General features: G+C 37.5%; 2 protein-coding genes across 8 annotated transcripts; both read right to left on the bottom strand.

Annotated features, from left to right (window-relative positions):
• Window positions 1-44: 44 nt before the first annotated feature.
• LOC111782171 lies at window positions 45-6,518 on the bottom strand. 6 transcript variants are annotated; one of them, XM_023662983.1, is made up of 11 exons: window positions 6,220-6,518; window positions 5,268-5,469; window positions 4,862-5,025; window positions 4,634-4,779; window positions 3,896-3,958; window positions 3,726-3,818; window positions 2,487-2,648; window positions 2,095-2,186; window positions 1,111-1,274; window positions 694-1,001; window positions 45-583 (listed from the first exon to the last, which is right to left on the bottom strand). In XM_023662983.1, exons 1-10 carry the CDS (start codon window positions 6,317-6,319, stop codon window positions 694-696), a joined length of 1,494 nt encoding a protein of 497 aa, XP_023518751.1. In that variant the 5' UTR covers window positions 6,320-6,518; the 3' UTR covers window positions 45-583. The 6 variants fall into 6 exon arrangements, with proteins under 6 accessions (XP_023518751.1, XP_023518752.1, XP_023518754.1 ...); XM_023662984.1 differs by having other exon boundaries at window positions 45-550; XM_023662986.1 differs by having other exon boundaries at window positions 704-1,001.
• A 1,426-nt stretch (window positions 6,519-7,944) lies between these two features.
• LOC111782170 (probable copper-transporting ATPase HMA5) lies at window positions 7,945-13,825 on the bottom strand. Of its 2 annotated transcripts, XM_023662981.1 has the most exons (6): window positions 13,441-13,825; window positions 11,647-13,026; window positions 11,220-11,474; window positions 10,240-10,362; window positions 9,666-10,145; window positions 7,945-8,576 (listed from the first exon to the last, which is right to left on the bottom strand). In XM_023662981.1, the coding sequence occupies exons 1-6, from the start codon at window positions 13,729-13,731 to the stop codon at window positions 8,160-8,162; spliced, it is 2,946 nt and encodes a 981-aa protein (XP_023518749.1). In that variant the 5' UTR covers window positions 13,732-13,825; the 3' UTR covers window positions 7,945-8,159. The 2 variants fall into 2 exon arrangements, with proteins under 2 accessions (XP_023518749.1, XP_023518750.1); XM_023662982.1 differs by lacking the exon at window positions 10,240-10,362.
• Window positions 13,826-14,205: the final 380 nt, after the last annotated feature.

The following is a 14,205-nucleotide window of genomic DNA, read 5'->3' as shown; positions in this document are numbered from 1 at the left end:
AGACGAGTATATATATAGTATTACCCATAATTTACGAGAGAACATTTTGAAGTTTATGTCATCGGTTTCATATTTCTTTCTTTTCAACCATATACATTCCAAGTTTCATAAATTTACATTCCCATAAAAATTTCAAATGTCTCAACAAAATAAGATATTAAAAGAGAACAAAGATAACAATTTGAATATCTTGAAAATGACAACTATCCTAGAGGCATCAGAGGAGACGCTATCATCCGTCGCCATATATTCAGACACTAACGAAACTCAGCTTGGAATGTATGTAACTTCAGCCTCCATGCCTAAAAAAATGTAATATCATCAGTTATGTCGAGGCGTCGAATGAGCTTCACATTCCCTCGTCGAGCCAGAGTTGTAGACTGCGTGGAATCATGGATCATCCCGAACACGTTCAGTTGTGGTTGCATCTTGGATCGACGCAATTGCATGTCATGTCCAATTCAAAGAACTTGAGACAAATAAATTGTTCGTCAAGACACGCTACAAGTCACATACACTGATGGCGCGTTGGGTCAAGTCGACTTCTCATCTATGAGAGACCTCTAGCTGTTAGTCTTGGGTTCTGAAAATTCGCCCATCTCAACCAACGAATCAAATTTCGAAAGAACCTAATCTAGATCCTATCCTTTTATCTATGTTAGCAGATACAGATACAGATACAGAAACAGATACCTAGTCATACCAGTTTAAGAAGCTGAACCTACTGCCACTACCAACAACATTCTCGTTGGTTGAATGAGATTCACTGTCAACAGTTTCATCTGAACTCTCACTTGGGAGCAGTTGGATTCTATCCGCATGCTCCATGATCCAATCCGTGAATTCAGGGGTCGATGCCCACTCTGCCAACGCGTGTCGGGTTGAATCTCTAGTGAAATCGTCCCATGCTTTCTTCGTGAACTTCTTTCGATTGCGGGTCTTGTGGAACGTTGAGTAGTAGTCCTGATTTTGCATTCCAGAGGATGGTGAAATCAAACCTGCTGCAATTAACACGTCAAACAATGAAAATGGTAAGAGGCAGAACCTCAATTGGGAGTATGAAAGACTCGTATGTACGAAAACAGACAAGGCGATGAAAGCAAACAGCACCCTGAACAGGCGAATTCGACCATCCTGGTCTGTGGCTATCAGAAACTCTCCATCTCCTGTCTTGAGGGCTTGATCGGCTGAGGAATTCAGGACGAGTCCGGTTTCCAATAATTTGATTATTCTGCCTTTGCCAAGGGCCGCCAGATTCAGAATATGATCGATTCCTACCAAACATGAAAGAAATTTAGGTGGTCTGATGGCCTGATCGGTAGATTTTATATAATATCAGACACCATATTTCATAACACACACAAAAGAAAGAACAACCTAGAGGCTGGGTAGAAGGGAACCAGACAAGGGCAACTAATACAAGAGTATGAATAAATAAGGAAAACAGTACCATTGGTACAAATAGATGAGTTAACGAAGCCTTTGCCAATAGCTACTAGACTAAAGCAGAACTCACTTAGCCTGTTCTTTAGGGAAGTAATAAGAAGCCACTGTTATTGAAAAGATAAAAGGCACAAAAGGAGATGAAATGTTCCCAAGATCCATCAAACATACTTGTTTTGCATGACATTTAGGTTGAAAAAAGATTCCCAGACTACTTAAAACGGGTCTTATATGCATTTTCCAAGATGAAGGTGAAAATCCCCTTATCAAATATCCATTTCCAACATTTAAACAAGTGAAAGCGTTTAATCGTCATAGATGCAGCAGAGTAGAAAAATACTAATATTGTTGGTGAAAAAGAATACTTCTTTAATTGAAAAATATTTGCTTTAAACAAGTCGAGGAAGTACAGAAGGCAAGTAATATTGAACTCGCACCGAATCACATCAATTCAGAAAATGACTTACGAATAACGCCGCTGAAAGCTTTTAATTGTTATAGATGCAGCAGAGTTCAAAACTTACTACTATTGTTGCAGAAAAATAATACAGCTTTTGATTGAAAAATATTTGCTTCAAACATGTTAAGGAAGTAGAAAGGCAAGTTATATTGAACTCACACCAAACTACAGCACTTCAGGAAATGACTTACATTGTATAACTCTGCTTCAGAGATGAGATAAGATAGCAGGCCGCCCAACAACAAACAAAGGCACCAAGTGCTAAGGGAGCATCAGGAGAACTCTGTAAAATAAATGAACCACAGAAGCACTTCGACTATTAATTTCAAGATTCAAGATACATAATATTTAATTACTTAAACTGCAGATAAGTGACTCGAGCATCGTAGAAGTTACACCAACTGGAACCGATAAAAAGAACTACAATCATAACAAAATATTTGGAAAGTGTACACCAAAACTCAACTTCTCAATAATTTAATGAAAGCAAACTACTTAATTCAAAGTTTTAAAATGGCACACATCCAAAGACACAAAAGCATCTTATCAAAAAAGGGGGGGAAAAAAGAAAAGCGTGACACACCTGAAAGATAGATGTGGCTCCGATAATACGCATCGCCCATTTTACAAACTGAGCCACACCACCATCAACATCTCCATCCTCTGAGATCACAAACTTCCTGACGATCCAGTACCCCAATGCAGCTCCAGAAAGAACGATCCCCAGAAGTAAAAAGATGGCAACCTTAAGAATATGAGAAAGAAGGATCAAGAATTAGCGCATACATCTATAGAAAGAAAAAAAAAAACTGTGATTGGAATCATGGTCGCTGATCATGGATTTAATGAAACGTTTTCATTCTTTTGTGTGTTGCCGCATCTCATTCCTTTTTTCTTTTCATTTTTTTAAACCAGAAACAAAACTTTTTATTAATAAAATGAAAAGAGACTAATGCTCAAAGGATACATACTACACACAAGAACACTAAAGGACAAAGGATAAATAAAGCAACCCAACCAAGGATCTGAAAAACTGAACAAAATAAAACAAGATGCTTGAGAAATTGCCATTTGAATCACATTCAAACACAAGGAGAGTAAAACTGAGGAAAAACTAGAAATAAATGATATCACCCTCAACTTCTAAAATGATGCTAAGGACACGCCAGGGGCCAAACTCCTTGCAACGGCCAGGACATCCATGTCATTGGAGACGGCATTCACGACCAATCTTATATCTAACATCCTACTCTTGACGGGAGAAATTCCCCAAAGGAGAAACAGAAGCATCAAAATCATACAAAATAACCTTGGAAAGGAAATTCATCTATCCCTAGATGCAAAGGCTCCTTCCAATAAGAATGAACAGAAGTCTTCCCCAAGAAGCTTCCTTTCACTGCAACCAGTGAGGCCATACATACAAGATCCAGGAAATTTTATCTCAGTGAAATAATGCTTTGACCAAAAGGCAGCTCATTCGTTTTAACCCCAGATCCATTTTTTTTCTAGTTCATGCATATGATTGGATAGAAATAATGTCTGTCAATTCTTTTTCCTCTATTGAAATGAATAGATGATCCCTCTAAAAATGAGAACCAAGACAAGTGCCACATGCCTTTTTTGCTATATAATACATTCAAGGTTTCAAACACTACAAGATCGTAATAGAGAAATAATAATAAGTATGATAGCTTAAAAGAAAAGAAAACAATAAGCATATAGATATGATGAACGGAACTCCAAGCATACTCTCTACAAGGTAAAGTTAAGAATCTCACTTGAAATGTAATAAAAAGTAAAAGCAAGAGGAGCTTAGACTTACAGGATTATGCATCTCTTCTTTCAGTCCAAAACTAAGAAGAATCGAATTTACAAACATTGCAAAGTGGTGAGCAAGATAGGATCCTGCTCCAAGCTGGAAAAAACAACGAGACAACTTTTAAGAAATGCTTTAATTGAAGTAAGGGGACAAAATTTTAATGCCATACTCACCACCGATCCATATACAGCTAGATAAAAGACATTCTTCCTTCCAGTTGGCAACAACTTCATTCCCTACAAAATCAACAAACCAGCGAGTGGAAGAAAGTAATATAAGCTTCTAAATAAGATACAAGCATGAAGGGTTCATCAACCATCAAATTGACAAACATATGGAATGACCCCAGACTTTTCATCATTATAATCTATGAATACTTGCTTGTGAACTTTGCATTATCCAAATCTTGTAGGGTGAAATTGTTCACTCTCTTCCTAATGTATTTACTACTTGGGTGCAGTTATGTTTGAAAAATAAATCTCAACCATGTCTTAAAATTCCTCAACCAATGTTAAACTTCGTAATTATATTACATAAGGTAAGGAGTATATAGAAATTAAATTTGAATGGTTAATCAAGTACGAGTGCATTCAATTTGTAAATTCACATAAAGAGGAAACTAACTGCAGAGGCAGAATTAAGAATTCATTTAGAAAACAAGCACACACATGCACATACAAACAAACCTAAAACTCAGAGGTATATTTGTTGAGTTTGAAAACTCATGGACTCAAATACAACCAAACCCAAACCTCAGGGATTAAAAATGTATCTTTCTCTAAAGCCAAACATTTACTCTTTGCACTACCCCTACCTAAAATTCCCATAAAAAAAAAAATTAATAAACAAAACACTAAAACAAACTACCTGCATATACTAGGAGTTTAAAAATGATTGTTAATCTTTAGTACCTGAAAAAGAATAATCAAGACAACAAGGAAGATTCCAATGGCCATCGAACTACTGTAGTAAAAAGGAACCCAGCTGCTGATAACAGGAGCAAGAAGAAGCAACATAAATCCGAATGCTAGACACAGAAGACGCCATTGTTGAAACTCTGCAAGAAGTTGGAAAACAAATTAACATAAAACTAGACTAACTTAAGACTGAGGAGGATCAAAAGCCAATGTGACAAACACCTTCTTCAATCGCAATTGTGACAGGACCACTTAGAGGCGAGACATTAAGAACTTTAACGTCAACATATCTGATTTCATATGGAGACATGGTAGAGCTCCATAATCCCTTTTGAAAAGTTTTCCACTCATCATCTCCACACTGACACAATCCAAGTGAATTGTTCCTGCATGGTTTAGCAAGAAAAGTATTAGAAGTGTTGTCTTGGAGCAGCGTTTGCATACAAGAAAAAGATTCCACTTTTTCCCTAGTAGTTGCATTGGTATTCAATGTTTCAAAAAGACTTTGAAACGTATCCCGTGAGACTCGCTCATGTACAGTGAAAACTGTAAGAAGCATCCAAACTCATGTATTCTTTGGTTTAGAAGAAGCTAGTGAGTAGTGAATATCAGACTATGCTCCACTTACCAGTGAAAACAAACCTGAATTTTTGAATGTTGTCTTTCAGGAATAACAACAGATGGAACTACAGTGACTCGAAAAGCACTGGCAAAACTTCCAAGTTGCAATCTTGAAAGACCAGAAATCCGAACACGATCACATTGCATATCACTGGCTCCAGAAAGTGAAGATGGAAAGACATCTTCAGCTGGGTGCCTGAGGTCAATACCTATCCAATGAAACGTTGAGATTACATCCATCGACGTTAACTAAAGAAGTGCAACAAAAGGCCATAAACCTAATATGTTTATCGCACAAGATTTTCATTAATCAAACTGTACTACACAAACCATTTCATACCAAATCAGAACCTTAAATCAGCAAACACGTAATAGATACGATTTGCACAAAATAACAATTAGAGGAAATATTGTCATTATATCGACAATCCCCACTTCGCATACATGTCATTTTTTAAGTGAAATTACATAATACACTCGCTGCACTTTGAAAAATTACCATAGAAAGAGACGTCTTGATGATTAAACCACGGCACATTGATGAAAATAACGCACAATGGACATACTTATAGACCCTAACAAGTAATTCTTTGTTTCCCTCGATCTTTAGTCTCTAAAAGAACTGCCAACAAGTTACAACCAACAATCGAATCGACTCAATCAAAACAAGAAAATAATAATAATAAATAAGGAACCGAACTGCAAATACAAACCCTAATCCACATTCAATCACTAAAAGCACCAAACCCCAATCCGGCATCAATTCAAAATACCAACTCAAAGAGAAAGCCACCAGAAGGATAAAAAAGCAAACCAATCGCAAAATCAAGCATTACCAACAAGCACAAGCGAAATACCCTCCCCTACAACTAGAAAACCAGCCATAAACATCAAAATCTCGTAAGGAAGTTGAAAAATAATAAAACGAACATTGAAACTAAGAGGGATAAGAGAGATACTCTTGAAGGCGGAGTCATGAGCGGCATGGCTGAGAAGGAGAAACGAGAAGTAGACAAAAAGAAGAAGAAGGGTCATGGAAACAGAGGATGGAGCGGCCATAATCGCTAGGGGAATTGGCTGAACTTGCGAATAGACTGTGGCAGTCTATGGATTTGAATTTCTTTGAAATTTCATCTTCCGTGGTTTGTCATGTGGGCGTCTTCGAGAGCTCCGATGGCGTCCGCGCCAAGCAGCCGCGCTTCGCCCAAGCGGAGGGAGTTCGTGCGTGTTTGGGCCTGGGCCTCCGTACGCTTTTGAATTCTGTGCGCATTTTCTTTTCCTCCTTGGACATTCCCGCCAACCTATTTATTTCCCTTTTTATTTATTTTTTATTTTCCCGTTTATTATTTACGAGCGTTCATATGATTTGAGAACCTGATCATTCAAACCATTCAACCCAATTCATGTTAGATTATATTTTAATTTGGGTTAGATTAAATTTTTAAATAATCGAAAATTTCGAGTCGATTGATAGGTTGACATTTTTTTGTTGGGTCAACCTTGTCAACTCAAAAGGTCAACCTTGTCAACTCAAAAATAGAGTTGAAAATTAAGAATATTTGACTTTTATAATCGACGTTAGTAATTAGTTCTGACTCGTGTATGCTTGATATTTGGTTTTTACGAGATTTTAGTTATTAATATAACATATATTGTAAATAAATAGTATTTTTTAGTAATAAGAAAAATAACCAACAACTCGATCCAACCTAACCTGAAAATAGAGGGTTGAGTTGTGAACTCTATTTAGGTTGTTCGGGTCACTAACCCAACCCAGCACAACCTGTGTATACCTCTATTATTACTTTTTCACGTCTATATTTACACCTTATTAAAACGGAAGGTTGAGGCGGCTCAACCAATAAGAATATGACATACGTAGAGCTTGAAAAGAGACAACGTACATGGAGCTAGAAAAATTTGGTGTGGGTACGTTAAAAAAGGAGGCTATCTTGTGGTGCATACGTTCAAAAACGTCATACTATAATTACACATTCTAGACTCGAGACTTTTTTACCACTTAATAGAGACAACATAGTTCAACAATTAATTATTTAATGGGACTGATTTGGATGAGTTCATTTGTTATTTATATATCATAGTTTTAAAACTGAGTAAATTTATAATCAATTANATATCATAGTTTTAAAACTGAGTAAATTTATAATCAATTATAATTAATTAAATAACAATATATTTATTTAATTCATTTTTTTATCGATGGAAATATATTAATTAACGAACTTATTTACTAAAACCATAATCAATTATTCAATTAAAATTAAACTTTTAGTGGATTAAATATATTCTCAAACATAAATATTATTTTCAGATATCTTAAACAAAACACTTAAAAAAGAAATAAAATTAATAAATTCAACATAAATATTATTTATAATTATTTTTGATATCTTATTCTCAACTTATACAAAACACTCATTTTTATAATTATTTATAATTATTTTTTATAAGTATTTTATTCTCAGATATCTTAAATAAAACATTTAAATAAATAAAATTGAAAAATTCAACGTGTGACATCTTATTCTCAAGCATCTTATACTCAGACATCTTAAATAGAGAAGTCTTCGGACATAAAATTGAAAAATTCAAGATTATGCACGAGTTATATATCTTGTAAATCAAGAGCCAAGAATCGAGAGATGAAGCAAGACCTAGGAAAATCCAAAATTATCCATTGAATGGCATTGACAATTCTACAATGCTACAATTATTTTGCAATTGATCATACTATTCACAATGGTATCTACAAAGGCAGCATCCATTATATCTCACAAACCAATGCTAATACCACAAATTCATGCACCAATTCTTGCAAGCCATGGAAAAGGGGGGAAAAGGGGGGAAAAGAGGAAGATTTACTCACCTTTAACCTCAATCACACAACTCTAATGCCTTGTATCTCAAGGGTATCAAGCTTCTTGGGCCTTTTGTAATACTTGAGCTGGAGAGAACTACAAACAACACTAACAGAAGAGGCTGCCATTGCTGCTCCTGCAATCCATGGAGGTAGCCGAAACCGAGTCGATGGGAAAAGGACTCCGGCTGCGATAGGGATGCTGAGGAGATTGTAACCAAGTGCCCAAATGTAGTTAAGACGGATCCTGGAGAATGTTTTTCTTGAAAGGTCGATGGCGGTTATGACATCCTCCAAGTTGCTTTTCATCAAGACTATGTCAGCTGCCTCAATTGCAATGTCTGTGCCTGCACCAATGGCCATTCCGACATCTGCAGCCACAAGCGCTGGCGAGTCGTTGATCCCGTCTCCTACCATTGCCACCGTATGACCCAAAGACTAGATAGATGTCAAAATTCAAAACGATGCTTAGTAAAGGTGTTAGAAAGGGGGAAAAACAGCATTAATACTATTAAATTTGTGCAAAACTTTGGTGCTAGTTTATAATTGAAACTCAAATATGGGCGAGAATCCTCTCTAATCAGCTATACAAAATATATTATCCTATTTAGGCTCTCCCTTTCGAGTTTCCCCTCAAGGTTTTTAAAACGCTTCTACCAGGGAGAGGTTTTCAAACCTTATAAAGAATGTTTTGTTCTCCTCTCCAATCGAGGTGGAATCTCACAATCCACTCCTTTAGAGCCTAGCGTACTCGTTGGCACTCGTTCCCCTCTCCAATCGAGGTAGGTGGCATCGTGACCAAGATTATTTACATGAGTTCTCTTATTTATAATCATTTACCGAATACAAAAACATGGTAAATTACAAATAATATGGAAATAACAGTCAAAAGGAAGAATAATAAATGAATACAATATATTTACCTTATAATGAACGGTCAACTATCCTTAACACTATAGGCATCTTATTTCTTATATTCCAAACAAATATCTATCTAAACGGTGAGATCGCACGTCGATTGGCGAGGGAAACAAAACATCGCTTATAAGGATGTAGAAACCTCTCCTTAATAGACTCGTTTTAAACCATGAGTGATGACGATACGTAACGGACTACAACGGACAATATTTGTTAGCGGTGGGCTTGGATTGTCACAAATAGTATCAAAGTCAGGCACTAAGCGGAGTGCCAGCGAGGACGCTAGGCTTCCCAAGGGGGGTGGCGGATTGTGAGATCCCACATCGGTTGGAGAGGGGAATGAAACATTTCTTATAAAGGTGTGGAAACCTCTCCCTAGTAAATGCATTTTAAAACTGTGAGGCTGACCGCGATATGTAACGGGTCAAAGCAGACAATATATGTTAGCGGTGGGCTTGGGCTTGGGCTTGGGCTTGGGCTGTTACGTAAACAAACTCATAGTTCTGTCACCTAAGTTTGAACTTTCGAAGCAAAAAGGGAATCTGGTTGTACCCAAATATAAAGTGGTTATAATTTATACTAAGTTTCTATTGGAGAAAACGTAGGTACCTGTAGTCTCTTCACTTCCTCAGCTTTCATGTCGGGTTTAGCTACTGCAATTATGTCATCAATCCCAACCTCATTGGCTATGGACTTCGCCGTCCCCCAATTATCACCTGTCACCATGATGGATTTAACTTTCATGGCTTCGAGTATGGAAATGACATCGCGAGCACTTGGTTTCAGTGCATCAGATATGGCAAGAACCCCGGTCAGTTTCCGATCAATGGATACCAAAATTCCAGTTTGAGCCATTTCTTCGATTTCTTTTAATATTTCTTCAGCTTCAACGGGTATGAAAATGTTCTGATCTAACATAAGACTCTTGTTGCCTGCAACTACTTCTTTGTTTTGAACGATGGCCTTTACCCCATGTCCAGTAATGGAAATAAAATCTAGTGCTTCAGGCCATGTTTGGTTATTGTCCTCTGCTTTGAACTTTTTAGCATATTCAACAATGGCTTTGGCCAATGGATGCTCGCTGTTTACCTGATTCAAATGCAGAATAAAGAAGTTGTGGAGTTATGAAATCTCTGACATAGTTTCCGTTGGTAGAAGGAAGATTTTAAGTAACCAAGTCGACCTCAGTTGCGGCAACTAGTTCATAGAATTCTTTCAGAACCATATTTTTTAGTAGCTTTGTTTTCACCACAACTGGCTTCCCGACTGTAAGAGTTCCAGTTTTGTCGAACACAATACAATTCACCTACAAGTTATTATTATTCACAGCATTATATTAAAATACTCGAGAGAACAAAGAAGAAAAATGGCCTCAAGACTATCAACGTTCATGAGTTTGTAGAACGTAAATAAGCTAACTGAATCATTCTGTTAAGCCTATATTGTTTACTGGGAAAAGATGGAAACTAGGAAGAGGACATACTTATTCACAATTTGGGAGATCTCATGTCGATTGAGGAGGAGAACGAAACATTCTTTATAAGGGTGTAGAAACCTCTTCGTAGCCGACGCATTTTAAAAACCTTGAGAGGAAGCCCGAAAGGGAAAACCAAAAAAAAGACAATATTTGCTAGCGGTGGGCTTGGATCATTAAAAATGGTATCAAAGCCAGACACCGAACGATGTGTCAGCGAGGAGGCTGAGCCCCAAAGGCGAGTGGACACAAGACAGTGTGCTATGGATTGGGGGGTCCCACTTCGATAGAGAAGGGAATGAGTGCCAGCAAGAACACTGGGCCTTGAAGGAGAATGGATTGTGAGATCCCATATCAGTTGGGGAAGAGAACGAAACATTCTTTATAAGGTCTAGAAACCTCTCCCTAGCAGACGCGTTTTAAAAGCCTTGAGAGACGCGTTTTAAAAGCCTTGAGAGACGCGTTTTAAAAGCCTTGAGGGAAGCCCAAAATGGAAGCCCAAAATGGAAGCCCAAAGAGAACAATGCTAGCGGTGGGCATGGCCATTACAAAATTTGTATGGTGAATCATGTCCTCTCATCTTTGGCACAATTTTATTAAGCCAAAATGAATCAGAATTTTCAAAGCAGTAATGAAAAGGAAAAAATATATCAAAAGAGAGTTAAAGCAGGACTGGAATATTTAATAACCTTGTGAGCACTCTCTAATGCTTGGCCACCTTTAATTAAAACACCTTTTGAGGCTCCAACTCCTGTTGCAACCATGACTGCAGTTGGAGTTGCCAGGCCCAAAGCACAAGGGCATGCTATGACCATAACTGAAATGCCAAACTGGAGAGCAAGCTCAAAGCTATCCATGGAAGAAGGTATCCAGGACTTTGGGTAGCCACCATACTTCCCAGTAAGAAACCAGACGAGCCATGTTGTCAATGAAAGGACTATAACCTACACAGAGAAATCAGCATTGAACTCGCTGTTTTACATATATGGTTTCAAAGGAAAACTACAAAATCTACAGCTTTAACCGCAGACAATGATCAGATTTTGCAGGTTTTCCTAATTGAAACTATGAAAATGGATTAAATCATTAAGAAAAGTTAGAGCAAGACTTACATACCATTGGCACAAAAAACTTAGAGATGCGATCTGCAATTTTCTGAACTGGAGCTTTGGCCATTTGAGCCGATTCAACAAGTCGCACGATCTGTGAAAGGGCGCTTTCAGATCCAACGTGTGTTGCCCTCACATGTAGTACACCATTCTCATTCAAGGTGCCTCCAATCACCGTATCATCCGTTCTCTTTGCCACTGGCTTGGCTTCCCCAGTAATCATGCTTTCATTGACATGACTTTGTCCCCAAACAACAACTCCATCGGAAGCAACCTTTGCCCCTGGAATGACTTTAATTACATCATTCTTTTGTATCAACCGACTATCAATTTCTACTTCCCTAACGACGTTTCCATCATTATCAAAAGTAAGCAAGGTTGCTGTTTCAGGCACCAACTTCATAAGCTTCACAATAGCCTCTGATGTTTTTCCCTTAGCGAAGACCTCAAGATATTTCCCGAGAAGGATGAATGATATAAGCATTGAACTGGTCTCAAAGAAGTCTGTGGCCTTAAAATCACTTGAGGTTGCAGATCTTAATACCATGTAGACTGAATAAAAGTATGCTGCATTAGTCCCCAAAGCAATCAAAACATCCATATTAGCAGAACCATGACGCAATGCTTTGTAAGACCCTGTATAGAACCGCCTTCCAATAATGAACTGTACGGGAGATGATAACACCCACCTCAGCAGCTCCCCAACAGTCATCATATTGACAATTTTGGCATCTAGCACATCCTTAATACCAGGTATATAAGTGAAGACCATAGAGCTTAAAAACACTGGAATTGTGAATATCAGACTCCATAAGAATGATCGGTAATATTGCTTAATTTCCTCCTTTTTATAGGCTTCTCTGCCCTGTTCTTCAGGGAATATTGTTGCCTTAAAACGACCAGATCCAGTTGATTCAATCACTTGGATTATATTCCGAGGTCCGGTGACATTTGGCTTGTAAGACAATGAAAGTTTGCTGAGTGCAGGGTCAATATTAATACCTAGAACTCCAGGAAGTGCTTCCAGAGAGCTCCCAATCACTCTCATTGAATTCTCAGATCTCACTCCATCAACTTGGAGCTGTATCTTGCTTACATCTTCTTCTGTGCTAATAAGTAAAGCTTCGAATCCAGATTCTTCAATGGCTTGGAGAAGTTGATTGTAGTTTAAAATTCTTGGATCGAAACAAACTTCTGCTTCTTCCGTGGCTAATGCAACTTGGGCGTTTTGAACTCCACGAATTGCTTGTATTGTAGATTCCAAAGTTTTGGAGCAAGAAGTGCAAGTCATTCCAATTATATGAATTCGACATCTTTCAATCATATCGTCATTGACTATACTTGCTTCAAAGCCTACATCGTTAATTGCCTCACATATTTGATCCAACTGTATGCATAGCCAAGAGAAAATAAAGAACTTAAATTCTGTGCGATCAAGAACTTGCAGTCAGTCTCAATGATCTTCACTTTGCCAGAACCATAAAGTTCGTACAAATGAAATCAAGTTGAGTTGAAAGAGTTTTAGGCTTCGTCTATTTATTTGGATCCCACTAAATTCTCTAGAGTTGAATGGTCGAGCCTTTTGCATTAAACAAACAATATAATCCCTAACAATTTTTGGCGCAATCTCGATTCAAAAAACACGCAACGTAAGCCAGCGAATACTTAGCTAGCACGTCTAACAGTCCATCATTCAAACTATTGATTTCAAAATCACATGAAAGCGAATCCAAAACGAGACGAAAACGAAAACAAATTTAACCAAGCGAGAGAAAAGCAGAGAGACAGAGAAGATGCATACATTAACGAAGCTAGGGTAAAACTGGACTCGAGCTTTAGCATTCAAAACATCAACGACGGCTTCACGAATTCCAGGGAGTCGTTTGATCGCCTTCTCGACGGAGCCAGCACAAGCAGAGCAGGTCATTCCAGTGACGGAGAAGAACGCCGTCGACTCATTCGTCGGCAACCTATTCTCCGGTAGCGAAATCCCCGCCGGATATTTGGGCATGGACGGATAATGAGGCCGCGGCAACAGATTACTGCTGTTCGGAAACCGAGTGCATGCTAACGACCAGAAATTGGTCGCCATGGATGATCCAACCGAGGTTTAGAGAGAGAAAGAGAAGGGTTTATGATCTGTTTGAACGAGGAAAGCAAAAGAATTGCAGAACAGCAGGGTGCAAGAATGCTTTATAAAAGTAAGCGGGAAAGTCCCCACCCTTTCTACTTTAAACCGTGCGAGTATTTATAGTTGAGCTCCATAGAAGACGTAATAAATAAATAAATAAATATATATATATATATATATAAAGCAATAATATGCCTTCAATTTTAATTTAATTTTAATTTATTAACATTTATAAATAAATTAGTACATTAAGTTTATTTGTTATTAATATCAACAATTATTTTTAAATAAATGATTTTAATGCAATTAAAAAATATATATAAATATTCCTTATGATCATAAATTGAATAATAAATTGTAAAATAATAATAAGAAGCATATTGTGATTACTTGGATTACCCGTCCAACCAACCTAACCTAAAATTTTGGGTTTGT

The sequence above is a fragment of the Cucurbita pepo genome, chromosome LG19 (assembly GCF_002806865.2).
Source record: "Cucurbita pepo subsp. pepo cultivar mu-cu-16 chromosome LG19, ASM280686v2, whole genome shotgun sequence".
Taxonomy (NCBI): domain Eukaryota; kingdom Viridiplantae; phylum Streptophyta; class Magnoliopsida; order Cucurbitales; family Cucurbitaceae; genus Cucurbita; species Cucurbita pepo.
Note: the sequence above shows the minus strand (reverse complement) of the source record. Positions and strands in the feature narration are given on the sequence as shown.